At 42.2% G+C, this 27853-nt stretch overlaps 1 protein-coding gene across 1 annotated transcript in view; it reads right to left on the minus strand.

The window, feature by feature from the left end:
- Positions 1-27853, minus strand: part of SHANK3 (SH3 and multiple ankyrin repeat domains 3) — a 1483929-nt gene that overhangs the window by 198112 nt on the left and 1257964 nt on the right. Inside the window, exons 18-19 of the mRNA XM_086918824.1 lie at positions 3898-3921; positions 752-879 (exon numbers count right to left, since the gene is read on the minus strand). Coding sequence (XP_086774950.1) covers positions 752-879; positions 3898-3921 — 152 coding nt within the window. The remainder of the gene's footprint in view (positions 1-751; positions 880-3897; positions 3922-27853) is intronic.

The raw sequence follows: 27853 nt of genomic DNA on the forward strand, positions 1-27853 counted from the left end.
ACATGGTGGTGCCATTTTCTCTGGACTTTGAGCTGCAAAAGTGTGTGGCTGGCTCACTAGCTGGGCTAAAGTGCAAAGGCATTCAAATTAAGATAAGTCTAGCATTGAGGAGTGGTAGAAGTGCTGGGACAATATACTGGGTAATGATCTTACTGTATGCCATGTCTAGTTGGCATGGCTGCTGTGCCCTGCTGTCATCAATATGTCAGTTTAATTTACACATCTACCTGTATATTACACTACATTGTAAATAACCATCAATATACCATTTAAGTATTAAAAGGTCCCATTCAAACTGTTCTCGCGCAAACAGCACAGCTAGAGATCAATGCACCACTCAGCATTTATCTTCAGAGTGGAACCCCATGTGCTCTTAAAAGAAAACATTTTTTACAAATGAATTATTTGTATTTACAGGTACAGTTTGGCACCTAGTGAAACGTGATTTTTCTCAACTGTATTTTCTTTCCTCTATTCCTCCCATCTGTAAGGGATTCAAAATCTCCCTGTGTCCAATGACCTTTAGTCTCCCTGTCTCTTTCTCTACACTCCTGGATATCCATAATCACATAGCTACAGCCTCCTCTGCTGGCCACCCTCCTGGATCCTGTTAGCCATTCCACTTTCAATTTCTGATGCTACTATGTGATTCTTCCTTTCTGTCTTTAGAGAATATCCCATGTATTCAGGAATTAGGTTCCACCCTCCCACATACCAAACTCCATATTATAAAATCCAACGAATTGCTTACACTGATCTCTGCTGGAGTAATCCGCCGACTTGTTGGCCGCTGCTTCACCGTTGCTGCTCTGGAATCTGCCTCCACAATGTCCTGCCGCAAGGAAGGCTCCGCTGCCACAAGGATCTCATCCAACCTCTCTGCAATTCAGACAGGAAACCATTTCTGCTTAGCAGTGGCCGAACTTGGCGTCTCCAACGTAGGTAAAAGGAGAGTCATCCCTGCCTCCATCGCCCTTGCCTTGACCTGCTTGTAAATCCCAAAGGATGGGAAATTACAGCTATTTTGGAGAATACTAATTTATTTACTCACCACCAACCAACATTGCAGAATTATTTCATTAAAACTTTAGGTTAAGACATACCTTTGTATTTCTTCATTCTCAGAGTGCTCAACAGCCTCAAATAAAAGAAACAAAAATAGAAATGGAAGGTGTGATGAAGCAATTCGGGACAAATTATGAGATAGAGTGGAATAAAGAACTGGAGTGGGGCAGTGAGATTTAAGTGAGGATTAAGAAATGCTTTCATGGGAATGCAAGAAGGTTGCATAGTTAGCATGCCTGAAGAGGTAGAGCAGAATTAGAAAAGATGAAAGGCAACATGCAGGAGAAGAATAATTAGATGGTGAATTATTAAACGGAAGTATGCCCAAAGAACCAGTTGTAGGTGGAAAGAAATTGAGGAGGGAAAAAAGTATAAAAAAAGAAAACAAAACAGGATGACCTTGGTAATTGATAGGAAAAACACTTTGTAAGATGAATAAAAGAACAATAGAGGGTGAAATACAGAGAGTTAGAAAAATATAGAGATGGTTTGGAGAAAGGTTAAGAAGAACAGGTTGTAGCTGTATTTGAGGGATTGTGGGGATTGAAATGCAAATAGCATCCCTTAAATTGCCCGCATGCACACATATGTGTTAGAAGATGAAAAACACTGATAAAAATGGAGAAGAATTAAATAGAAAATTGACATGAAGAATGTTGAGAAGCACATGACATGGAAATGTAAAGCTGGAAAATATTGAATAAATACACAGAGAAGCATAGATGATGAAGTGGAATAACGAGCTAGATGAGTGTTACAGACGTGTGAAGGGTCCTGAAATGGGGCTAAATTTAACAGAATGGGAAATATTTAATGGATCTAAAAAAGTAATTAAGGGGGGGCACAGAATACACATGAAGGAATAAAGACGTCATGAGAGTTTGGGCCTAAACGAAATGCAGTAGAGGTATAACTAAAAGAAAAATGCATTTATTGAAGAAAACAAGAAAGAGCTGGATGGAATTGGAAAATGGAAATATATAGAGATGGGTAAAAGTTTGGTCATTTGATGATGCCTTGTATAAACGAACAGGAAATACATACTTGATGTTAGATGTATGTCAATCGAATATCAATAACATGACAAATATGTGCAACAGCTGGCAGAACTTAAACAGTGAATTATAGAACACAATATGCCCCCCTAATGGTCCCTGAAGAGTGAGAGTATCTCAGTGGCATGCTGAGGTGATAGCATGTATGAGTAGTAAGAAACATATCTGTAAGTGAAGACAGAGAATGAAGCAACCTCTGTCATTACATGAATATGGATCCGTATGGGACACATAGAATCTGCTTCCAGTGCTGTTCTCGTCAGATAAGATCTCAGGGATTAGTTGAACGTAGTGACTAATCGAAAGTCAATCCTAGGCACGTGGAAGCATTCACTTATTATTGATATTTGTGAGGTAAGATCAGATAAGAGGCTGTGGCTAATGATTGCTTTACTCACTAGTGAGAGGGGAGGTTGGCTACAGGATGATGGTTCACTAATGTACCTTTGGTGCATGCGAGAAGTACTGAGGTATGAAAATGGACATTGAAGAAGATCTTACCAAAAGAAGATGGGTTACTTAAGGCAATGTTCTGATGGTTAACTATATTCAGGGTTGGGCCATTTTTCAATCCATAAGATAGTTAATGAAAATGGCCATCATTCCTGGGACAGGATGACTGTAGGTAGAGAGAGATTTTTGGTGGATTCCCCTGTTAGCCTTTTTTGGAGTTACCATTGTGAATTTTTGCAAGCAAACAATATGGTGTTTTGGGTGGAGTTTAAGTGGCACATCGCTTTAGTGCCCAGTGAAAATGGTTAAAACACCACACAGGTTCCTAATTGCACTTATAATTCAACATAAAGTAGACAAAATACACAAGAGACTTCAGTTCATCCTATAGATTAATCAAATCAAGTGTGATTTATTTTTATAATCAGTTCCCGTATTAGAAAATGCATTTGCATCCAGCATGTACGTTTCTTTTTAACTCAGTGCAGATTCACGAACCTCTTTTCTAAAAGCATCTTTTTAAATTTCAAGAAGAAATTGCTATGGAGCGGCAAGATGCACGAAAACACCCAAGACAAAATGGTGAAATAATTCTAAGCATCATGTGTATTACAATGATGAACTGAAATAATTAGGGCTTTTAGAAATCGTTGTAAAACCGGGGGACGTTGAATTTTGTGATAGTGTTTCGAAGTAACTTTAACATTGACCTGAAAAGAAAACAATCATGTTAAAAGGAAATGTTTGTATGCAAAGTGTAACCCGTTCTTTTTGAAGTCTTTCAAAGTGTGTTCGCACTGAGTTGAAAAGAAATATATAAATTGGATGGAAATTCACTCTCTAATACCCAGAAGGTTTATAAAAACATCTCATTTGATCTGAATAATGCATTAGAAGTACTTGGGAAATGTACAGAGAGTATTGCACGTTGTTTGGAATCTTCTCTCGAAAGGAACTGCGGGGAAAGGCTGCAAAGCAATCGATTAAAAAGTGCTACACAAAACATTCAATGTATATACTTGGCTCTGCATGTGTTTGTTAGCTCCTTTAGAAGTGTTGTCCCTAATGGGCATGGGGACTGGGAGTTGATTGAGAATAAATACTGAAATCCCACATTGGCCTAAAATGTTCGGACAGACTTTTTCAGTGAAAATTCTTTAAAGATTTTGGTAGGACGTCATTTCTCATGTCTGTGATACATCAGAATGAAGTCCTCAGCTATTGCTCGAGCAGGGATTTCTCTGTTTTGATGAATGTGAAGCGGTGAGGCTTTTGTTTTTTCAACATAGACAGAAATGGCAGGAGCATGAAAAGCAAGACTCACCCCCTCTCCGTCTCCGGATGGAAGCTTGGAATTAAAAACAAAATGCATGAAACAGAAAAAGCAGAAACATTTCAGACATGGGGCCTTTTTAAGCCGGATGAGCACCGAAGGCAAGACATGTTATATGCGCAGAGCGAGTGCTGCTGATTGTGTTAACGTTACAGACAAGAGTGCTGCTGTAGACAGACATCACTGGAGACAGGTGGTATTGAAGGTATAAAGGCACTGGGGACTATCAATGTACACCAGACAGGGGGGGCATTACTGAGAGAGGGGCCTGCATATCTGATGACGTTGTAGAAAATAAGTTATCTTATGCTGGAGCCTAGAAACTATCGCCAGAAACAACAGACAAGGCGAAGCCAGGCATAGGATATGCGTGCATGCTGTCAAATATGAAGGGTGCAAATGGCGGAGAAAGTTAAAGGAGTGGAAAGTTGCATGTGGGTTAAGTTTGGAATTGATTAGGATTAAAGATGAAGAATGTTGCAACTATTTAGGAGAGTCGGACAGCGAGAGACTACAGTGATTGTGGAGGAAGCAGGTTGAATGCGTCGTTTGAAATGGGAATGGGTGCAGAAGCGCAGAATGCACATGTAGGAATGTTGAAGAATGTAGGAGGTCGTGGACAGAAGAAACATTAGCAATAGATGTGCATGAGGCGTTCCACTTGGAATGTCATGGTTAAAAAACGAGCTACAGCTTAGGGAGGGTTTAAGGAAAGAGGAAAATTGCACAAACAGCGAGTTCTCCATGGCAAAGGGTTGCAGAGGGAAAATGATTGCAGTCAGAGGGAGGGTATTGACTTACAAAGGTGTTAGTCATTGGAAGGTTACACAAGAGGAAGATTGCTGACTACACAACGTTGCAGACTGGTAAAAATTGGATAATATATAAGGCTGCAGACTAGAGACAGATACAGACCATGAGTATTTCACAGTGAGGGGAGGGTGCAGACTGGGAAAGATTGGAGAATGGGAAAGGTTGCACACATTGTGAAAGTTGCATACTTGGAAAGGTTGCACAGTATGGGAAGGCTACAGTCTTGTAATGGATGTTGAATGGGAAACGTTACAAACTGGAGAAGGTGGCATAACTGGAAAGGTTGCACAACATGAAAGGTCCCAGGCTTCAAAAGGATGGACAATGTAAAAGATAGCAGACTTGGGAAAGGTGAAGACTGAAAGGCGGGACGGGGGAAGGGTGCAGCCTCGATAACGTTGGAGAATGTGGAAGGTTGCAGTCAGGAAGAAGGCTGCATACAGTATCAATATTAAAATCAGAATCGGTTGCAGACAAGAGTAAGGTTGCTGTAGGAGATAGGTGATAATCAGTGGAGGATAAATGAGGGAACCGTTTAAAATGGGAGTAAGGTTTCAGATATTGACAAGGTAAAAGATAAGTGGGATGCTGCAGAAAGGGAAAGCATTGCAGGTTGAAAATAATGCAGACTGGTAGGCAAAAGAGTAGAGAAGTAGTAGACAGAGTATTGCAGTCAAATGGTAGTCAGAGACTAGATTGTACTCTGGGAAGGTTGCATATGTGCTAACACTGAAGACAAGGTCATTTGGAAACTGAGAAAAATTGGAATTAGGGATCAGAAATGCCAAGGGGCTTACATACAGAGGTAGGTGACAGACAAGTAGCTAAACGGTAGGAGGGGCAGACAGGAGGCTGCTGACAGCAACACTAATATTCTTGTAACCAAATGGATTTTACTTGATGTGGAGGAGTTAAAGCCAGTGCAATACTCTTCGACTGCTTGACGGCTTATATTTCAATAGTAATGTATATTTAAACGTCTTTGTTTTTGTCTTCACTGAATTTCAGCCACCTGTAGTTGTCTTTCTCCTCCTTTTACTTAATACCTTCATTGCTCTCATTCATTCTCTTTGATTTGTAACACTGCAAATTCATTCAGCCCTAGGCTGAAAAACCTGTAAGATAGATTGTGAGTTGCACTCTCACATACGAAAGAAATACATGTATGCTACAATCTGGTTATAAAATGTAAAACTTAAAAAAATTAGCTAATAACGGAGGCATGCTCTGGCAACCTGATGCGGTCTTATGCGGTACCATGCGCATTGTATATCATAGCAAACAAACAAATGAAGATAGGCCCCAGTAAAACAGGAGTGATGTTTTCCTCAACTTACGTTGGTGCCATACCAAGAACACATTCAAATTTGAAACGTAGGAACGTGAAATCAATCTTCTCTTTTGCTAGAAACCATTGCATTCATGGGAAAATGTGCATAGTCTAAAACTAACTCAGTTCCATCTTTAGAGCAGAAACACAAATGGTAGGCCTCTAGGATTCAAAGATCTTTTCCTCCTACTCATTATCTAATTTGATTCTTAACTGTTTCATTTTTTTAAGTGTTATTTCCTCTTCTTTTTTAAATTATTTTTATTGATAATGTTTGAAGACAAAGGGCCCGATTTAGGGTAAAGCATATAGGCTGCAGTCTGTCAGGGTGGCGGAGGCCATTACCTTTGACAGCCGTCCGCCCCTTAAAGGGGTCACCTTCTGCCATGCGGGCTGTGCTTTCACAGTAGCTGCTGCCACGGCGGCTCCTGTGAAGGTATAACAGAGTTGGTGGGCGTCTATCGTGTTTCTGACAGCAGCACACCAACCTTTTCAGTTTTTTAGAGTAACATTTGCAAAGCATGAGTTTGTTTCTGAAAAACAAAACAACCAAATGGCTCCCACACCCTCGGCGTGCTTGTTTTACCTGGTGATGAAGGACAGAGAAAAAGGACGTCAACCCATCTACTCTAAATAGGGTGGGTGGCCAGTTGGGGCAAGCTTTCGGTTGGGCAGTCATGGTAAGCTTTCTGATGCCGGAGCCAGTGTGGGCATCACCATACGAAAACTGATGGTCTACCCGACTAGAGCGGGCACACCAAGAGTTTGGCTGACAGGCTACTCCGTAACGTCTACGGCACAAAGTTATGGAACTTAACATTTTGAACATAGACCAATACGAATCACTGCAATGCATAACATATTAGTCTCTTTAGAGTACACTGTCAAATATATTAGTTCACTTAACAATGTAGCAAAAGAATAAAAGTCCCTAAGGAAAATAACAAGTGGGGAGGTAAGAACATGCAGAGACAAGGCAGTCAGCTAGAATTCACCCATAAAGCTATTATACTCAAAATCTATATAAATGAATTAAAAATTGCTTCATATACTCTCAAACGTCTAAAGAATAAGACATTTCAAATGTAATTCAGTAGAGGGAGTCTTGCTGAATCTCAGGGTCTCAAAATGTTCTTTTCCTTCGAAACTCAAGCACCCAGTCTTTCTCCAATCCAGCAATAGTTTTTGTACTACCAAGTGTTTTTAGACCTTGTACAATCTTTACGTCCCGTCCTAAGGCACGACGAATCCTTTTCATCACTTTCCGCTAAAATGTCAATGTTCAGACATCTCCAGAACATCTATGTCAAGTTCCTTCAATTTTATAATGTTGAATCTTTCATAAATTCACATGCTTGAATCATCCCCATTGTGGAGCTGGGAATCCCACCTTAGATATAATCAGCAGTACAGTGTTAAACATACACAGAATAGCTTTAACATAGTCAAAGAGTAGACTAACCACATCATTACGAAACAATCAAGCTCAACCAATCAGAGCAATCAATCAATCAATCAATCAGACCATTTGTATAGCGCGCTACTCACCCGGAAGGGTCTCAAGGCGCTTGGGGGAGGGGGGGCCGCTACTGCTCGAACAGCCAGGTCTTGAGTTGTCTCCTGAAGGCGAGGTGGTCATAAGCACAGTATTCACAACTCACCCATGCTGGCAAGGTCTCATTTTTGCAGAACATTGTGTGTGAAAGAAGTCCCTCTGAGCACTGCTTACTCAGTCAGATAACTGAATATTTCTGTACTTTTTCTTCAAATCCTAAGGATTTGTTACTAATTACAAACTAGACTGTGTCAAAGAAAAGCCTTTTGAGGCCATGCGGGAAACGTAAAAAGAGACTTAACTCTGAAGACCTACATAAGGAGTGCATTTATTGTCTGCATGCGACTCATAAAAATAAGGAATGTAACATTTGTAGAACATTTTCTACAAAGACTTTGAAAGACAGAGGCACGATTGCTGGTGAGGCTGCTTAAGTCAACTTCTTAAGCTATGCATTTTTCTGGAGAGGAAGGTGAAACCTCTTCAAAATCTCTTAAACTAGTACATTCGCATTCTGAACGTCCTTTAAAGGAAACATCTAAAAGAGAACCTCATACGAAAGCTATTTAAAAATCTCCATTAGAGGAGACTTATCTCAGACCTAACCACTATATAATCAGCACTTCCAACAGCTTAGAAAAATGTGTTGACTATAGACTCACTTAGGCACTCTCCATCTTTGCCAGTGTCAAAGACATCAGAATTGCCAATGATAAAGACGGTGTCAACAACACCATCCACGATGGATATGAGAGCTATCGCTGAAGGCATCGGTGGACACTCCATTGCCGAAGTCACCGACGATGAAGAAGATGTTGGTGGGAACATTGACGACGAGGACATCATGGCAACATCGACAACATAAATACCGTCAATCAAAATATTGTCAATCATGACTGTAGATACCATATCTTCAGTTACATTTTTCACAGCTACAACATCCACTGTGCTTACCATCACAACAGTGTCAGCAAAAGCAATAACATCCTCAAGAATGGAGATACTATCAGCCTTAAAGGATTCTAGAATAACCCTAATTTTGTTTAAGGGTATCCTTGGAACTATAATGACAGAACATACTTCCTTCCCCTAGTAAGGTGTCCTCTTATCCACTGCAACACCTTTTAGATACAGAAAAAATGGGATGAAGGAGGTCTTTTTGGGCCACCTTATAGCCCATCTCAGTTAAATGTAAAATAGCAAGCCTCTTAAGAAGAGGAGTACGAAGTTAAATAATTCTCTTTGAATAAAGGGGAATGCACCTCCTGATCTTTTGTATGGCATGAGGAAGAGAATGATGGATGACAATATTGTATGGATGCTTCCGAGCTAGCCATACAAGATCAACAAGAGGAGAAGAGGCAAATACCATGGAACTTGGTAAAAGATCTACCTCTTATGCTAACAGATGGCTCTAAACATTTTCCACAGTCACGTACTGCTCAATCCAAATGACAATCATTGATGCCTGCAACACCTCCAGGCTCCAGACCTCAGACAAGACCTATTACACCATTTTATCCAGTACAGTTTTTCAAACCTGTTCCAATGCCTTTGCCACATCTTTCAAAAGCGCCGCCACAATCCATCTTGCTATGATCATTAGATACGGATGATGATCAGGAAAAGGGACAATTAGAAAATACACCTCGGTATTCAGGTTCTGAATGGGATCAGAATGAGGTTCTCATCCGAGATGATGTCACACCTCCAGCAGTGGATTCTCCACCAAACATACGTGATTGTTCACACTTCAGAATTTGTAGAAAAACGTACAATGATACAACTGCTCAAGGTAAAACATCGTCATCTGCATCTTTTACAGAAGGAAATCAATATCATACTAAAAAATGAAGCAATACAACTTGGCCCCAAAGCACAACATAACTTGGGTTTTTATTCTAATTTTGTCCTCATAAAGGAAAAAGGCAGGAGAGTGGAGACAGATTTTAGATTTTCAGAATCTCCACAGATATTCAGAAAACCAAATATTTTGTATGGTAACATTGTGGGAAGTTCTACAATTTCTATGACAGACACTTCATGAAACCTTTAGACCTAAGGAACGCATATATTCTTATTCTGATGTACTCCATGCATCAAGCATTTCTAAGATTCCAACTGGTCAATCACCATTATAAAAGTCCTCTCTATCGGTCTCAAATCCACTTCCTTATCAAGTGCATGGCACCAGCAACTGCTTACCTCAGGAGAAAACCACCAGGTATTCCCTTAAGACGATTAGTTAAACAAAGCAAGAACTTCAAAGGTAGCTTTAGAGTCTACAACACACCCTGTAAGACTCTTCAAGGATCTCCGTCTTACAGTAAACAGTGAAAAATATTCCCTGTATCCTCAACAGAAGATTACATTTTAAGAGCAATTCTAGACACACAAATAAACAAGGCTCTTCTGAGAGAACAGAGATTGTCCTGTTTAGCAGCTATGTTTAGCAGCTTAGCTGCATAAAGAAAAGACAACCACTGTCTTCAAGTCCTTTTTTAGGGATGATGTCATCCTACATTCATATTATCTCGCACTGCTGAATTTGAATGAGGTAATTTCAAGAAGCATTGAAAAGGCAGTGGTTGTAAAACACAAGTACTTTAAAAGACAGGATACGGAGAACGCCTCAGATGAAACAAGCTCTCATAAGGTGGCTCCAGCGCAAAAGCACATCAGTAAGCCTGTCTTTTTTTAAGAAAGGGGCTCAATTTATCATGACAATGGAACCTCATTAGAAAGCTGGCATGTGCACTTACAGGACGTCAGTGGCAGATGGTAGGAGAAGGAAACCAAAATGCACAACAACATTCTGGTGTTGAGAGCAATCACACTAGCCCTCCATTCCTTTCTACCTCAAATACAAAATTCATCAGTGTTGATGAGCAAAGACAACATAATAAGTATGCATCATATAAACAAACAAGGAGGAACACATCCTATTTAATTTACAAAGAAGCACAATAAATACGGAATTGGACATTAGAACACTGCATAGAAATAAAGATGGAACACATCCTAGGCCTGTCGACCTTCTGGAAAAACAGACTCAGCAGGACAAAGGGAGAAGGTCACGAATGGAAAGCCAATCAGTGCCAAATAGTTATTTCGTTCTCTGGGGTCAACCAAAACTTGACAGTTTTGCTACCAACCAGCATAAAAAAGGCCAGTTTTATGCCAACAGGAAAAACCTTGCATGATCAAACGGGACTGCCTTCGGGGACCTAAGCATATGCATTTCCCCTGATTTCAGTGATACCAAGAGTACTATCAAAGATAAGTCAGGAGCCATGTTGAATGATCCTCATAGTTCCTTTGTGGCCAAGGCAGTATTGGGTCACAGAGTTGCTTCTCCTGCTAGAGCATCAATGAATATGATTGGTTCCGACACCACATTTTTTGTCTCACCACAACAAATTCTCCACCCAGGCAAACTCTCTCAATTTGTTAGCCTGGCTCCTAAATTCCATTAATTCTATTTAGTAGGCATTCTACGAGACTGTAAGACAATACTATCTAAAGCCAGAGCAGGATCTACATATAATTGTACACAGCAACATTTAAACGTTTTTGCAAATGTTGTATTCGGAACAAATGTAATTCAATATCTTCCCAAAATATTACCTTGTCTTTTGCATCTGTTGAATTCAGATCTGTCATGCTTTGAAAACGGTTAATTTAGCTGCTATTTCTCACTTCAAAAGAACGTGAAACCAGCCATCTCTTTGGTCTAACAGACTCAAACTAATTTCTTAAAAGTCATTTTAAAGTCTTTCTTTAAATAAGACACCCTCCTCCATCATAGAGGCTTAATACGGGTTTGGCTCAATTAATAAAGAAACATTTTGAACCTCTTCACAGGGCGGAACTGAAACATACGCCATGGAAAGTAGCACTTTTATTATCTCTCACTTCAGCCAGAAGAGTAGAAGAGATTAAAGCCTTCACAAAGAAAGAGCCTTTTCTTCAATTTGGAGAAAATAGAGTTATTGTGAGAACCAATCCACGTTTCATACCTAAAGTACCATAGGATTTTCATTTGAACAAACCAGTAGTTCTTCATGTCTTTTTCACAAATCCAACTAATGCAGCTGGAAAAGCACTTCACTCTTTAAAAATCGGAAGACGATTACAATTTTACATAGAGAAAATTAAACAAATCAGAAAGTCTAATCAGTTACTCTTAGCGTATGGTCACCCTTTTAAAGGTCAACCACTGTCAAAACAGATAGCCTGAGTGAGGAGAGGTAAATACTGTGCTTCGCTCTGATTGGCAGAGTTAGGATGTTTTATAATGATGTGGAAAGGATACTATTTTGACTATGTTAAAGTTATTTTGTGTATGTTTAACATCATACTACTCTTTATGATTACCGTGGGACATCCAGCTTGACGATGGGGATGATTCACGCATATGAACCTATGTAAGATACCAAAACTGGAGAACTTCATTTACAGGTAAGTAACTTTTTTCTTCTTGTCACCATTTCAACAATCTTGAGTCTTTCAATTTAAGTTTATGAAGTTTCAAATGTTTTGCAAAGTTTTAAAAAAAACCTTTGCTGCATCTGTCTGAATCCTAGATCCATTGACAATCTTTCAATATTTTAGCTATCTATCAATCTATCTATCTATCTCTTGCTCTCTCTATATCTATCTATCTTTCTTCATATATATATATATATATATATATATATATATATATATATATATATATATATATATATATATATATATATATATATATATATATATATATATATATATATTTATATTAGACCTACATGAATATGGTATACTATCTCTTCGTTTTGCATCCCTTCTTGTGGGATTAGGCTACTATGAGTGGAGGTATACATTATCTGCTTTTGAGTTCAAATGGCTTGTAGTGTGAGCACAGACACTATGCATAGAAAGTTTTGAAAAAAAAATAACGTTATTAAACTCTTCTCTTAATTATGCCACCAGGGAATCAGTTGTGTACAGTATATGTCGTCCAACTTAGAAAGCTCATACTGAGTATAAGTTTAGTTTAAACCATATGTGAGAAATTGGGTGTTGCTTGAGGGGGATGTGAGCCCTTCTCAAGCAACAACCACAATCCTTGTTAGGGTGAACCACAAAAGTCACTACATTAATTTGTTCTTCACCATCTGGTTGCTTGGCAGAAAAACTGCCAGGCTTAACTTTGAGGCAGTGTGTAAAGTATTTAGGTAATACACAACCAACAATAAGGTGAAAACACTACACAAGAAAAATCACACATCACATTAGAAAACTAGAGTAAAATGTAATAAATTATTTGACACCAAAACAACAAAAATAATTTGAATAGAACTTGAGATATGTAATTTCAAAGATTTAGGCAAGCATAGCTACTAAAAGTGCAAAGCACCACTTGCAGTTATCTTGTCATGTTAGACTGGGGGAAAGTCACAAGTACAGGCTGGTCATGATGGAGCGAAGGCCAGATACAGGGACCAGGTTAGTCCAGCTGAAAAAGTTAACCTTGCCAAAAGTCAGGTGTGGAGTGTACAGTTCACGGTGGAGGACACTGGGAGGAGCAGGGAGAGTGCTGCAGATGGTCGTCGCTGTAGAAGAGCAGGCCCAGCATCGTGGGCAGTCTTTGCTGTACTATGTAGATTCTGTTAGACGTCGCAGATGGACATTGCTGGAGCTTTGAGTTGGCGGTCACTACAGGCTGTCGTTGTAGTGCGAAGTGTGGATCTCGCCTAGCTGGTTGTCGCTGGTGGTCACTAGGTGTGAAGAGTCGGATCCACTGAAGCTTCTCGTTGGCGATCGTCACTGGTGGCGAGATCTCAGCACGAACGGTTCAGTTCATAGTCCTAAAGAGCTCAGAACTTCAGGATTTCTCCTTTTTTCCAGGAGAAGCTTAACTGATGCTAAATCAAGAGTCCAGGACCTGTGAGGACCCCTTGGCTATCAGGAACTCATTCCAGCAGAGGTGAGCAGCGCTCAAGCTTGTCCAGTGACAGATCCAGAGCAGCAAGTCAGCTGGGCAGAAGGCCTCAGAAGCTTATTATGTCCCTGTAGCTCAGAAGAGGTCAGTTTACTCACCCTTGAAGTCAGTTCAGGTAGCCTGAGATGAAGGAAGCTGGTCCAGTCTTCCTTTTAAGATTGCAGAGCTATTCTCAGCCAGCAAAGCAGTCCTTTTTCTGTAGTACCAAAGGTCCTGGTATGTACTGAAGAGTGGATCTGAAGGTCCTAATTTTATACCTGGTGTCCGCTTTGAAGTGGAAAAACTTCTCCAGTTTTGTCCCCACAGATGGATTTGGAATTTCCTGGCTCCCTTCCCAGGCTCCACCAAGTCTGAGGGCATAAAAGGCTAGTGTGAAGTTCTTTGTGTGTGTGCTGCGGCATCTGCTTTGAAGTGTAAGTGGGGCTGTGCACAGCTCTGCTTCCCTATCCTGCCAGAATGACCCATCCTGCCACCACCCAATCCCCCTATTGTGTGGCTGTCTGGGTGGAATACACAAAGGCCAACTGCCAACTAAATCAGTCATGTGACGCAGGAAACAAGCTGCAGGCACCAATTGGTTAGGACAAGAAAATGTCAAGCATTTTCAGAATGGCGACTTAAAATCTGTCTTTACGTTAAAGAGGATTTTAAATTACTATTCGGTAGACACTAAATAATAAATTTCTACCTGTTGCCAAACAACATTGGCCACGTATTAAATATAAAAAGATAACCTATTTTCTATGAGTGGGGTAGGTCTCACAGTAGTGAAAAATTAATTTCTGAGTTTTTCACTACCAGGACATGTAAAATTTAAACATGCATGTCCAACCCTAGGGGTTACTTATATTTATTAAAAATTGAGCTCAGGCTTAGCAAAAGGTTTATATTGCCAAGTTAAATTGGAAGTTTAAACTACACACAGGCAGCAATGGCAGGCCTGAGACATATTTTAATTAGCTACTTAAGTGAGTGGCGCAATAGGTGCTGCAGGCCCACTAATAGCATTTCATTTACCAGCCCTAGGTATATGGTATCCCACTTAACTAGGGACTTAAAAGTAAATTAAATATGCCAATCAAGTGTAAGCCAATGTTACCATGTTTTAGGGAGTGGCAGAAGCATTTTAGCACTGGTTAGCAGTGGTAAAGAGTCTTAGGCCCACCTGCATCAACTATGCCATTTGTGATTCCTTATTAGCGTAAAATAAGGATTCGCTAATAAGGAATAGCAAAAGGCTATGCATGAAGAAATCGCAAAAAAATTTGCGATTTCTTAATATTCCTGAATTGCGATTCGCAAATTGCGAGTCGCAATTAAGGAATACCTCCCCATTCATTCCTATGGGCCTAATTTGCGATTTGGAAATCGCAAATTGAGAATGCAATTTCAAGGGTGCAGGGGTGTCCAAGGAACACCCTGTTGCACCCCTGAAATTGATCTGTGCACATATGTTGCGCACACACATGCCAACATGAAACTTTGAAAAATGCACAAGTGCATTTTTCTAAGTCTTTGCAAATTACTATGAAGTTGAACTTCATGGTAATTTGCTACTCCTATTAGCGAAATCGCAATTTTTTTTACTTTGATGCATTGCATTTAAGGAATCTTAATTTGGGATTCCTTAAATGCAATCGCAATGTAAGGAATCTCAATTTAGAGATTCCTTAAATTGCGATTTTTGCATTTGGGATGATGCATCCCAAATGCAAAAATACTGGTCGCAAAAGGTCAGATTCTGAGATCGGTTTTTGCTTTGATGCATGTGGATCTTAATGCCAACAAAAACATTTTCAAGAAGGGAGAAGGCAAACACGTTTGTGGGAAGACCTCCCTTAGGCTGACAGGTCTAACTCCCTATATAAGAGAATATTTGTGAACATGCCTATTAAAAATCCATCTTTTACGCCTCTTTATAGCTTTGACTATAGAAGTAACATAAATTAAAGTTATTGGCCCACCCCATGTACCTCCATCAATTCACAGCAGTTTAGCACATTCAATACATGGAAAGAATTTCCAACATTTGAGACACCTTAAAACACAACACTAATAGTAGATCCTTGTAGTTCCTTACATCTCAGTATAGCACGTCCCACAAATAGGCATCCATATTACCTGCATTTACCCATGTAACAACTTGATATAAATCATTGGCCTTATGATATAGATTGATAGTTGTAGGATTTAACTCACCAAAAACGTGCTTAATTTGAGCCGGTGATTGCAAGTGGGCCACACCAGCACTCATTTTTGGTGCCCAACACTTATTTTTTCTCATCAGACTTTGAACCACAGGAAGAGAGAAAAACACAAAATGGAATAAAGGAAGACGAGAAAGATGGAACAATAGTGACAAAGAAAGAAATCAGGGATGAAAAAGAACCTGAAAGAGAGACATAAAGAGGCAGGTAATATCTTGTGGTGGATGCAAGAAGCATTTGGTGGAATCAAGACTATCAGCCTCAATGCTTGCCATCCCTACCATTCGATAGCGCTGGCTGTGGGATTCTTAGAAAAACTTAGGATCTAGCACTTATTCTTTTACAAATTAACCACTGGCAAGAATAATGGGTTAAGTAAGTTGTTTTGCAACAGAACTTTTTTTATCTTACAACATAGAAAAGACTGAAAATATCTGTCAATCCAGTTCTGGGGTGATATAAAGCTATATTGAGTCATAACTAAGGCTTATGTTTTCCAAATTCTTCTTTTCAGCAGTGTTATTTCAATTAGACCAACCAAACTGAACCAGAACTACAACTCCCAGAATGTTTTAGGTTGTTATACCCAACCCCAGTAGTGCAGCACAGGGATTCAATTGGTAACTTTAGGCATATATTCAACGAGATGGCTTAGTTAACTAAGTTAAGATATGACAGTCATCTTAAAAAATCTTATTTTACCCTATATAATCTGAATCCAAATTTTGTTTACCGTCTGAGTAACTCAGAGAAATGGTTCGGATTTGCTTGAATAATCTTTTTGAAGTGTCAAGAAAAAACTACTCAATATACTTAAAGCTTACAAAGTGAGAGCAAACCAAACTCATTACTTAATTTCATAGCTGGTTTGAAAATAAGTTCTAAAATGTTCTCTGCTTGCATGAGAACTTTAAATGATTGCTTAAATAATGATAATTGATGTTGCCCCCAAAGTGCAGCAGCCAATTTATCACTATTGACTACTTCTCAACATTTAAAATAGTAGATCGGGGTTCAGCATCTTCTACCAGAAGGCTTCATGTGTGTGAGCTGTCTAATGTGACTCACAAATTCTATGACCTCTGGGAACACATTCTCTTGTCTCCTAGAAATAGGTTTACCAAATATACTCCCATCTGCATTGTTAAGACATATGGGCTTGTCATTAGCAAAGTTCTCAGCCAGTTTATCCTTTTAATGTATTGGTGTAATCATACGCTTATGAGTTGAGTCTTTCAGACAACCCATAGTGGCATACTTTTTATACCTATGACACAGAATATGTGCCTGGATTAATGCTGTTGGAGTTGGGCTGCTGTTAATTTAACAACATTTCCCCTGATTCCAATAATGCCTATTTTAACCTATAAATTTGGTACTAGAATATTGTTCAGCTATAATTTCTGTATGGATTTTGTTCTAAAATCCCAATTTGTGGAACTGTATTAGACAGTCTTCTCTTTAAATATTTCCTCTGAGCGTGCAATAAGTCAGTAGACTTCTCTTCAATCATTTCTTCTGAGTGTGCAAGAGTCAGAGTTATTTGACTAATTTTCAATCTGAAAGCTGCTATTTTACATCTGTGGAAGAACTTACTTGCGTTTCAAACCTCCCCATACTATGATACGTACCAAAATTCAGAACCATGAAATCCTGAACAGTCACTTGTTCCAATGCAAACTCTACATTATGTATCTCAACTACACTGTCTCTGATAACTCTAAAGGTATTTCAGCAAGAGAAATTAGAATGTGATCCACAAGACATATATTATCTACCAATGTGTCAACTATATCACAAAGTTTGTGGACACGTATAAACTCAGTGGATGGATTTACGTAAATATATAATCCCTACCTATTTGGTGCAGATGTCCAAGTAAATATAGCCATTTATCCCCCATGTGCTTTTCAAGAGCCTTCTTAAATGGATACACCTACAACTCCTCTGTCAAGAAAAGAATTAAAAGGCATATTGCAGTCACCAGCCAGGTTAAGCTTTCTGGACATAGATTAACTTGGAAAACCAAATAGAAGTTGGCATCATCTTTATTTAGTGCATCAATCAGACAAAAAATATAGTAAATTCTGCTCTATTTTGATATTTACCAATACAGAAGTAGTGTCCCGACTCCTCTGGATGTGAGAATTTACACTGCTTTTGGTGTCTAATGGTCTCTTTCTCTCTACTTCTTGAAGTATAAGATTTTTACTTCCTTGGACCATATTATTTAGCAAATTAGCATTCCATTAGCAAATTCTTCATTCTCATGTTGTTCAGTTTTTTACTGCTTGCCTTTCAGTGACCAGCTTACCTTTCTCTCAGTTTTATTGTATTTTAATAAAGTTTTGTAGCATTTCCATATCGCTTTCCTACTCCCTTCATGAGACCCCAAAGTGCTTTACGGTTGTTCGAGAAATAAACTATTCCGTTTGTTGGGTATGGTGGAAAAGGAAGTTGGTTATGGTGTCATGGTGTCATCACAAGTGCAGTATTTTATTGTTCTTCTTGCGGCCTGGATATGGGTGCCAGGCTTTATGCTGTGAAATTTTGTTGTGTCTTACATGTGGCGTTGCAGGCCAAAGAAGTTTTAGGGATATGCCTATGTATATAAATCAGGGTAACTTTTGGAACAGCCGAATCTTTATTGTTTTACTTAATTATAGTAGAATTTTCTTGATCCTTATTTTCTTTTGGAACATGTTCCTGAGTTCTCCTTTCAGAAAAAAAGACAAGGCTTCCACCATGCAGATATTTTTTTTTAGAAAAAAAGGGTATGATGACTAGGAGTAGAGTAATTTTGTATTTGAAAATTCTCCTTTATCTGCACAATTTCAGTTTTAAGTGTAAGAACATATGTCCTGTCCCATGGGTCCCCGAATGTGATAGGCAGAGGGCTTAGAAAGAGATTCATTGTGTGACTGGTAACCTTTGTAGAGCTTTGGTACGGACATAATGTGGTCCTCTCTGTTCAGGGTTAGAATATGTTGGGTGCTGTGTATTGGATTTGTTGTTGCTTGCCTATTAGAAGCGTAGGTTGGAGGTCCAATATACAGGCCAGTGGCTATTTGCATAATCAAGTCATCACAAAACTAGAGCCATAAATGGCTCGATTCTGTACCATTGGATTAGTAAGAGAAAATGCATTCTAGTGTTGTCATTTTATAGGAAGCATCTTTTTCCACTTTGTTAAGTTGGGTTTGGAGTAAGAGATTGGGGTCAATGATCACAGTGCCTTTCTTAATCACCTTTGATGTGGTAGTCCTAGCCCGAGGTCCCATCAGATGTGGGGTCATATTTTTGTCATGTGACACAGGAAAATATTTCAGTTGTGGGTGAGTTACGTTTCAGATGGTTCTTTAGCATCCAATAGGCTATTGCCAGTGGGCAATAAGCTAGTATGAAGAGCTTAATGTCAGAAGGTTTTTTGATATGTATGATCATTTGGTTCAGGGCAGATTGAAGGTAAGATTGAAGGAGTTTATGAGGTCAAGGGATAGCAAAAGATATACACTGAAGAGTAAAGGGATGATTGATGACCCATGTGGGACATATCCCAGAGGTTCAGTTACTGGGGGAGTATACTATATAGTTGAGGACCATACATTGTATTTATTCTTCGGACCAGTATGGTGTCTGCAGTGTTGAATGCCAATGCCACATCAAGTAGAAGAAGTTCCATGACTCCATTGGAGGCACGGTGTACTTAGGCTTATCCTAGTTAGAGAATAATGCAGACTGTGTATTCCTTCCTGGTCTGATTGAAATCAATATGTCTTTGAGGAGTTTGTTCAATGATGCTGGGGATATTTCATAAGTGTTACAGCAAACAAATGATGGACGGAATGCTGACAATGCAAACATTCTACCACAGTCAAAAGATCTGGGTTAAATCCATTGTCCTTTTGCCCACTACGCCACCCCCATTTGGACCCAGCCATATGCAAGTCAGTCTTGACTCTGTGCCCCATGGGAACAGTCCAGACTGAACTGCCAGGCCTGGTCCCCCCTGGACTGGAAACAAGCATCCTGGGACTTGTTTCAGGGTATGTAACCCTTCATCAGCCAGGCTAGCTTGAATCCAATGGCACAGTGAGCAAGGGACCCACGTCTGGGAATACCCATCCCACTTAGCGCGAAAAGTGTTACAGCAAACAAATGATGGACGGAATGCTGACAATGCAAACATTCTTCTCCAGTCAAAAGATTTGGGTTAAATCCATTGTTCTTTTGCCCACTACGCCACCCCAGTTTGGAGCCAGCCATATGCAAATAAGCCTTGACCCTGTGCTCCTTGGGAACAGTCCAGACCGGACAGCCAGGCCAAGTCCTCCCTGGACCGAAAACAAGCATCCTGGGACCGGTTTCAGGGTATGTCATCCTTCATCAGCCAGCCTAGCTTGAATCCAGTGGCACAGTGAACAAGGGACCCAAGTATGGGCATACCCATCCCACTTAGGGCGAAAAGTATTACAGCAAACAAATCATGGACGGAATGCTGACAATGCAAAAATTCTCCCCTAGTCAAAAGATCTGGGTTAAATCCATTGTTCTTTTGCCCACTACGCCACTCCAGTTTGGACCAAGCCATAAGTCATAAGGATGAATTTTCAATGAGTTAAACTATTAAGGGTTAGTTGGATGTTGGTCTGCAATTGCCTGGTCAGATTATCTGGGTTTACTTCATAAACTTTTCCGTGATCAGTGAGGAGTTCATGATCGATCAGGCTGATATGACATTACAGGTTTTTTGGAGGATGCTTTTTCGTAAGCTTAGGGGCAAGGGTCTGCTGGCGATCCTGATATGTTTATAACTTTGATTAGTTGGGATTCTTTTATTGTTAGCTAGTTGAAGGAGCACAAAATAGGATGTGTTGCAGAGGCAGCATGATTTGGTGAAGCTTGTAGTTGAGGGCTATTACTGTCTGCATTGGTGGGGTTTGAGGTTACCCCTTTTTGATTAAATGATCTCCCACTCTGTTGCCAAACTTCCAATAGTAGTCTACACCAGTAAAAGAGCATGCTGGGCTATGGATACTCACACTATTTAGAAAAAATCTTCAGTAGCTTGTATAGCATCTGAAATACAATCACAGATGTGATATCTCTTCACTTTCTTGATCGATGTTTTGTAAATTAGAAGAATGAATCAATGAAAGCATTTATAGAGCGCACAGCTACTCAACAAGAGTGTCTCGGCACTAGAAAAGACTCAATCTATCCTGATGATGCCTCTGAAAGCAGGAGATCCGGTTTTAATCTGCTACTAGAAGAAAGGAGAGCTAGGTTAATTGTGGAATAGCTAGGTTTTAGACATTTTCTTTAAAATGGCTTTGTCAGTCACATTTCTGAGAGTCAATGGGAGAGGGTTCCAGGCTTGGGCTCCCTGGAACCTAAAAGAACGTCCACGGGATCGGCCCCGGTGTATCCTGGGGACGGATGCCAGGCTCAAAGTGGATGACCTCAAGGTTCTTGGCAGCACATAATGGGTGACTCTCCTTCAGAGATATTCTGTGCCACTCCCGGGTAGGGCAACGAAAAATAGCACCAGAGCTGTAAGCCTAATCCTCTTTTTTACTGGAAGCCAGTGTAATGCTTTGAGGTCATGGGATATATGAGTACTGAACTTAAGCATGAGAACCGCTCTGGCGGCTGGATTTCAGGCCACCTGTAAGCGGTAAGAGGTAACCAATGCCTGGACTACGTTCTTCCTGTGCTCAGGTGGCAGAAGGGGAGACATTTCCTCAACATACCCAGAAGCCCGAAACAGGTGCCTGCTACCGACTGGACATAGGAACTCATTGAAAGAGTACCGTCCATCTTAATGCCCAGATTTTTAACAGTATTTTGTGCTGAGAGGGGAGGTGACATATCCTCTGGCCACTAGTGTTTCCACTCTTCCAAAGGCGGGGAACTAAAAAAGACGATTTCCGATTTCTCAGGGTTACATTTTAATTGGTCAGCCACTTAAACACCTTTGAAAGGCAGGTTCTGATCTTCTCACACCCAAAGTTTGCTCCACCGTCGCTGGTGAAAAGGAGCTGCGTATCGTCAGCGCAAGAAATCAGTTTTGCCCCACATGCTTTTGCCAGTGGTGCCAAGGGGGAGCATATATAAGTTGAAGAGAGTGGGGCTCAATATAGAGCCCTGAGGAACTCCAACTGTCAGACTGGGGATGGGGTCCACAAAGGGAGGAGTTCAGACTTCCTGGCTTTTGTCCTGTAGGAAGGAAGAAAGCCACTCCACTGCAGGGCCGCCTGTTCCAAGATAATGCAGCCTGTCCAGGAGCCTAACGTTAGGCACGGTATCAAAGGCCATTGACAGGTCTAATAAAATCAGAATAGCTTTACCCCCTGATCCAGTTTCTCCTTAATATGTTCCGAGACCTCTAGGAGGGCGGTCTCCATACTCTGGTTGGCTCTGAAGCCCGACTGGCTAATGTGCAGGAGATTATTATTTTCAGCGTAGTCCGAGATAACTGTATTGACATATTTCTCCAGTACCTTAGAGAAAAACGGCAATAGTGCAATGGTCCTGTAGTTTGCTGACACCTTGTGGTCAGCAGAGGGCTTCTTCAGCAGCGGGTAAATTTTAGCTTATTTCCAGATAGTAGGCATACGGCCAGCAGTTAAAGTACCTTATTAGCCACAGGATTTAGTGCATTGGCCACCGCAGCCAGTCCTTTTGCTGGGCAGGGGTCGGCTGGGGATCCTGACTTAAGACGCTTGATGATATCAAGGGATAATTTAGGTTTAACCAAGGAAACTGCAGAAGAGCAGGGATTTCTCTTGAGGGGGTTCAGCCGCCAGGGCTAAACGGTCTGCATAATCATGATTCTCAGGCGACCCCCTAGAGAAGGAGTCCTGAATAGTCAAAAAAATTTCGTGAAAGAAAGTCACTAGTTGGTTTGTCCATTCGGGAAAAAGAGGGAGAACCCTGGCCACAGATGACGGGCAGAGAAGGCTTTTACAATTTTAAAGATCTCCTAGCCTTTATTGCTAGACAACTCAATTTTATCTTTCAGATAGCTTTTTTTGGCCTCGTGGACTTTTGTATAATGGGACTTTACGGCCAGTGTGTACTAAAGTTTATCGTCCGGTTTAAAGTTTTTTCGCCATTTCCTTACAAGGCGTGTACAGGCGCTTTTGCGCATTCTCAGTAGTTCATAAAACCAGGGTGCTGAAAGTCTGGCTTTCTTGAGAGTACGTGTGGTCATAGGAGCTAACTCGTGAGCGGTGTGCTGTCGGGCTATTTTTTTTATCATTCAAGTTGCAAGTTTTCCTCCATTCTCTTCTAAGGCTTCTGTTTTTCGTTTTTTATATAGTTTTACCTCAGAGTGACCTATCTGATTTTTTTGCAAAGAGTTTGATGATGTGGTGTTTTGATGAGAACAACTGTCTGAAGCGTCTGTGCCATTCAAAGGGGGAACTGCTTCATGTACATTGCAGGGTCCAGGGATTGAGTAGCAGTAAGGTTTGCTTGGCGGGAGAGTTTATGTTTATATAGGGCCAGATGTAGGTGGGAGATTTTGGCCATTTACCGGCCGGTAACGGCCGAATTCGGACGTTACCGACCGGTAAATGGCCATGGAGATGTAGGGGGATAAAAAAACATGCATTTTCGGTAATTTTACCGAATCGGTAATTTTACCGATTCTGTAAAATTACAGAATCGGTAAAATTGCCGATTCTGTATATTTTACCGAATCTGTAAATATACCGGTCGGTAAAATTACCGAAAATGCATGTTTGGTATGTAGGTGCCAATTTTAACATTGACACAGGGCTTTGAAAATCGGTATTTTACCATGCAATACAATTGCATGGTAAAATACCGATTCAGGTGTACATGCACATCTGTGCATGTACACCTGTGCCATGTGGCACACATACATGCCCTTAGGGCATGTATGTGCGCCACATGGCACACAAGCCTAAAACAGGGGTGCCAGAGGGTGTCAAAGTGACACCCCCTGCACCCTTGCAAAATTCGGTATTTACCGAGTCGGTAAATACCGAATCGGTATTTGATATTGAATCCTATGGGCTTCAAGGCCCATAGGAATCAATAGCAAATACCGATTCGGTATTTACCGAATCGGTAAATACCGATTTTTACCGATTCGGTAAAATTTACCGAAATTAGGGCCCGATGTAGGTAAACGCGATTTTCCGATTTCAAAATACCGAGGCGGGCCGAATCGGTATTCTGAAATCGGAAAACGAGATGTAGGAAAAAAATACCGAATGAATACCGATTCGGTCGGCATCGGTAATGAGATTCGGTACGTTCCGATTCTGCTCGGTCCGAATCGGAAATTACCGAATCGGCCAACAACGAATCGGAAATCACCGAATCGGCTACCACCGATTCGGATATTTCCGATTCGGCGAATACCGATTCGGTAAAAGCCGAATCGGTAAAAACCGATTCGGCAATCATAGACCCATGGCGAAAAAGCCCATAGGAATGCATTGAATGACCCGATTCGGCTTTTACCGAATCGGATAATACCGAATCGGATTTTACCGAATCGGATATTACCGAATCGGTAAAAGCCGATTCGGCAATAGGCGATTCAGCCAATGAGGTGGCTCCCCCTCCCCCACCCAAACAGGGAGTGGCAACCCTGGCAGGTGCAGCTAATTAAGAAGTTTCTAGAAGTTTCTGGAAAGCCTGCCTGAGCCCAACACACACAGTTAGCAGCAGTGGGAGAAGGAGGTTGCAAACTGAGCAGGAGAAAATGGCAGATCAGGCAGGAAGCCAGAAGTCCTCCCAAAAGAGGAAGCCCAAGTTCACCACCACCGAACTTCAGGTGCTGGTTGATGAGGTGGTGAGGGTGCACCGCCAGCTCTTTGGCAAGCTGTCCCTCAACGTGCCAGACAGCACCAAGAGGAGATTGTGGGCCGACATCGCCCAGAAGGTCAATGCTGCTGGTGTCACCCCCAGGTCCATTGAGGAACTGAAGAAAAGGTTTTACGACCTCCGCAGCCTCACGAAGAGGAAGCTGGCTGACCTTCAAAGGCAGGCTGGACACACCGGAGGAGGCAAGAACCCGGCGCCACCCCTCACCGAGCTGGAGGAAATTGTCTCCAGCACCATCGAGAGGGAGAGCATCGTAGGGATCGGGACCCTGGACAGCACTGCGATAGCCACAGCTACAGGTAAGAAGCATGCGCATCATGACACACCCTACCAGACACCTCCCCATTAGACACAATGCATAGGCAAACACCAGCACTGTACTGTCACCAACATACAAGAGACAAGCATCATGGTACATGTAGTCAGCAGAAGTTAGCCAAATATGTCAGTGCAGAATCACAAGACAGGAAACAGTGTGACACGGTGTAAGGAGATGCAAGGACATGTGGAATGCCATAATTGTACTGACTGTAATACATCGGCACTCAGTTTACAAATGCTTCTTTGTACCTAGGGGCACCATCAGGCGGCACCACTGTGACAGCAGAGGGAGCATCGACATCAAACACTGCAGTCGCAGGGCCGAGCACCAGCCAGGCTGGCCAGGAGGAGGAGGATGAGGATGAGGAAGGAGACACCCCAGGGCTTGGAATGGAGGGAGTCCTGGTGATTGATTTCCAGGCAGTGCACTCCCCAGTACTGTCCAGCACACCCCCCTTGCAATTTTCACCAGACAACTCCCCTACAAGGCAGACCATTCCGCCGACACCAGCTCCTGCCACAACCGTGGCCTTGCCACCCGTCCAACCTGTCCTGGGAGCAGGGGCTCCGGGACCGGCCAGCACCACACCACCACCAGTGGCACCCCAGCCCACTCAGCAGGCCGGAGGCAGCAGTGCCAGACGCCGTGCCACCACCACCACCACTGCTGCACCAGCACGGGAGGGCAGTGTGTTCCTGGGCCTGGAGGGCCAGATGGTTAAAATCCAGCGCCAACAGGCCAGATCCACCATGGCCTGCCAACGCCAGCTCCTGCAGCACAACATGCAGATGGGGGAGTTGGTGAAGGGTTTCCAGGCTGTTGTGGACAGCAACAAGGAGGTGGCAGCAGGGTTGGGCAGGCTGACCACTGCCATCACCCACTCATCTGCCAGGCAGGAGGAGCATGAGGTTGCGCGCAGGAGGGATGCCCGGGTGCTCAACCGGGCCATGGCCCGCCTTGCAGCGGCGACCGCACAGCTGTGCCATCGCAGCTCAAATCAAGAATCTGTGCTCAGTCAGCATACGGCTGAACTCACCAGGGGGATGGCCAGGATCACCACGGCCATGGAGGCCATGTTAATATCAAACGCCGCCTCCAATCCTGCCCTGGACCTGGGTGATGCTGGAGACAGCAGCAGCCGCAGCAGCCCGGCCAGCGCTGCATCAGAGCCAAGGAGGAGCACCAGGCGATCCGCTGATGCTGCTGGGCATTCGGAGGGGGCCGAGGGACACCCCAGTGGGTCTGGAAAGCGGGCCAAAAAATAGCCTGGCAAGGGGGGATGAGCAAACCAGAACCCTGGACTTTATTTGAGTTTACAATCTCCATTTTTTGATGCACATCAGTGCTGTAACTGTGGTGCATCACTATTAAAACTTTTTTTTTCCAAGCAACATTTAGCTGTCTTTGCATCTGTACTCAGTCAGAAATAGTTCTCAGTGATCTCCTCACGTCTGTATCTGCCATCACTTGGCGTACACACCCCAGCTGGCTGTGTCAGTGGCACAGCTTCGTCGTCGTCATAGTCCTCGTAGTCAGACAACTCCACCTCAGTGCCCTTCTTGACCGCAAGGTTGTGTAACATTGCACATACAGCTATGATCTTGCAGCAGGTGATGGGGGTATACTGCCTTGCACCTCCACTCTTGTGCAGGCATCTGAATCTACTTTTCCAGATGCCAAAGGTCCGTTCAACAACATTCCTGGTGCGTATGTGGGCCCGGTTATACCTCCTTTGGCTGGGTGTGGAGGGGTTGAGGTAGGGGGTGAGTATGAATGAGCGGAGGGCATATGCACTGTCGCCTGGAAGAGAAAGGGGTCACATTAGACACATGCATACATGTATTACACCTACCTACTATGTGTTATGGGGGTCTGATGATGTGGCTCACCTAGGAGGTATCCTTCTCCAAAATCGCCAGCCATCAGCCGTGCATATATGCCGCTCTGTTGGAATATATAGGAGTCATGGGTACTTCCTGGAAATTTTGCTACCAGGTCTGTGATGGTGCACTTGGCATTGCAGATCACCTGCACGTTGATGGTGTGTGTAGATTTCCGATTGCGGTATATGTATTCGGTGTCCGCTGGTGGGCAAATCGGAATATGCGTGCCATCTATGCAACCGATGATTTGGGGAAATTGTGCCATCTGGTAGAAGTCAGCTTTGGTTTGTAGCAGTTCTGCGTGGGTTGCAGGGAATGAGATGTATTGGTCCATCCTGTCTATCATGGCGTCAAGGAATATGTGGAAGAACCTTGACAGGCAGCTCTGGCTCACCCCTCCTGCTGCTGCTACTCCACTTTGATAGCTGCCAGACGCTACCAGGTGTAGGCTGCATAGCACCTGGACGTGCGCAGGGATGGCGTGTGCCCTTGGGGTGTGGTGGTCCAAGTATGGCTTAAGGTCCCTGATGAGCTCAAGTATGGTGTCAGAGTCCAGCCTGTATCTCTGTAGGATCTCTGCCTCAGTGAGCATGAACAGGGTTATCCTCTGTCTGTAGACCTGTTCATTTCTTAGCCATTCCCTCTGTCCTTCCTGCTGTAGCCGTAGCCGCCTCGCAATGACATAGAAAGCTGCCATCCTGCAAGTTGCAATGCATTTTGGGACTGTTTATATGGGTTGGAGTTGGTTACCACCTGATTGCAATCCATGGTAAATACCGAGTGAATTCTACCGATTTTGAGCCGATTTCGGTGTTTCTGTGCCTCCCTACATCTCCCCAACTGTCGGAATCGGGGAATTACCCGATCGGAGATTCATACGAATCGGCATGTTTTCCGATTCGGCTCATGTCCGAATCGGTATTTTTTCCGATTCGGTACATGGACCGAATCGGTGATTTTCCGATTCGGTGTCACTAACGATTCGGTTC

The sequence above is a fragment of the Lissotriton vulgaris genome, chromosome 1_1 (genome assembly GCF_964263255.1).
Source record: "Lissotriton vulgaris chromosome 1_1, aLisVul1.2, whole genome shotgun sequence".
NCBI classification, from domain to species: domain Eukaryota; kingdom Metazoa; phylum Chordata; class Amphibia; order Caudata; family Salamandridae; genus Lissotriton; species Lissotriton vulgaris.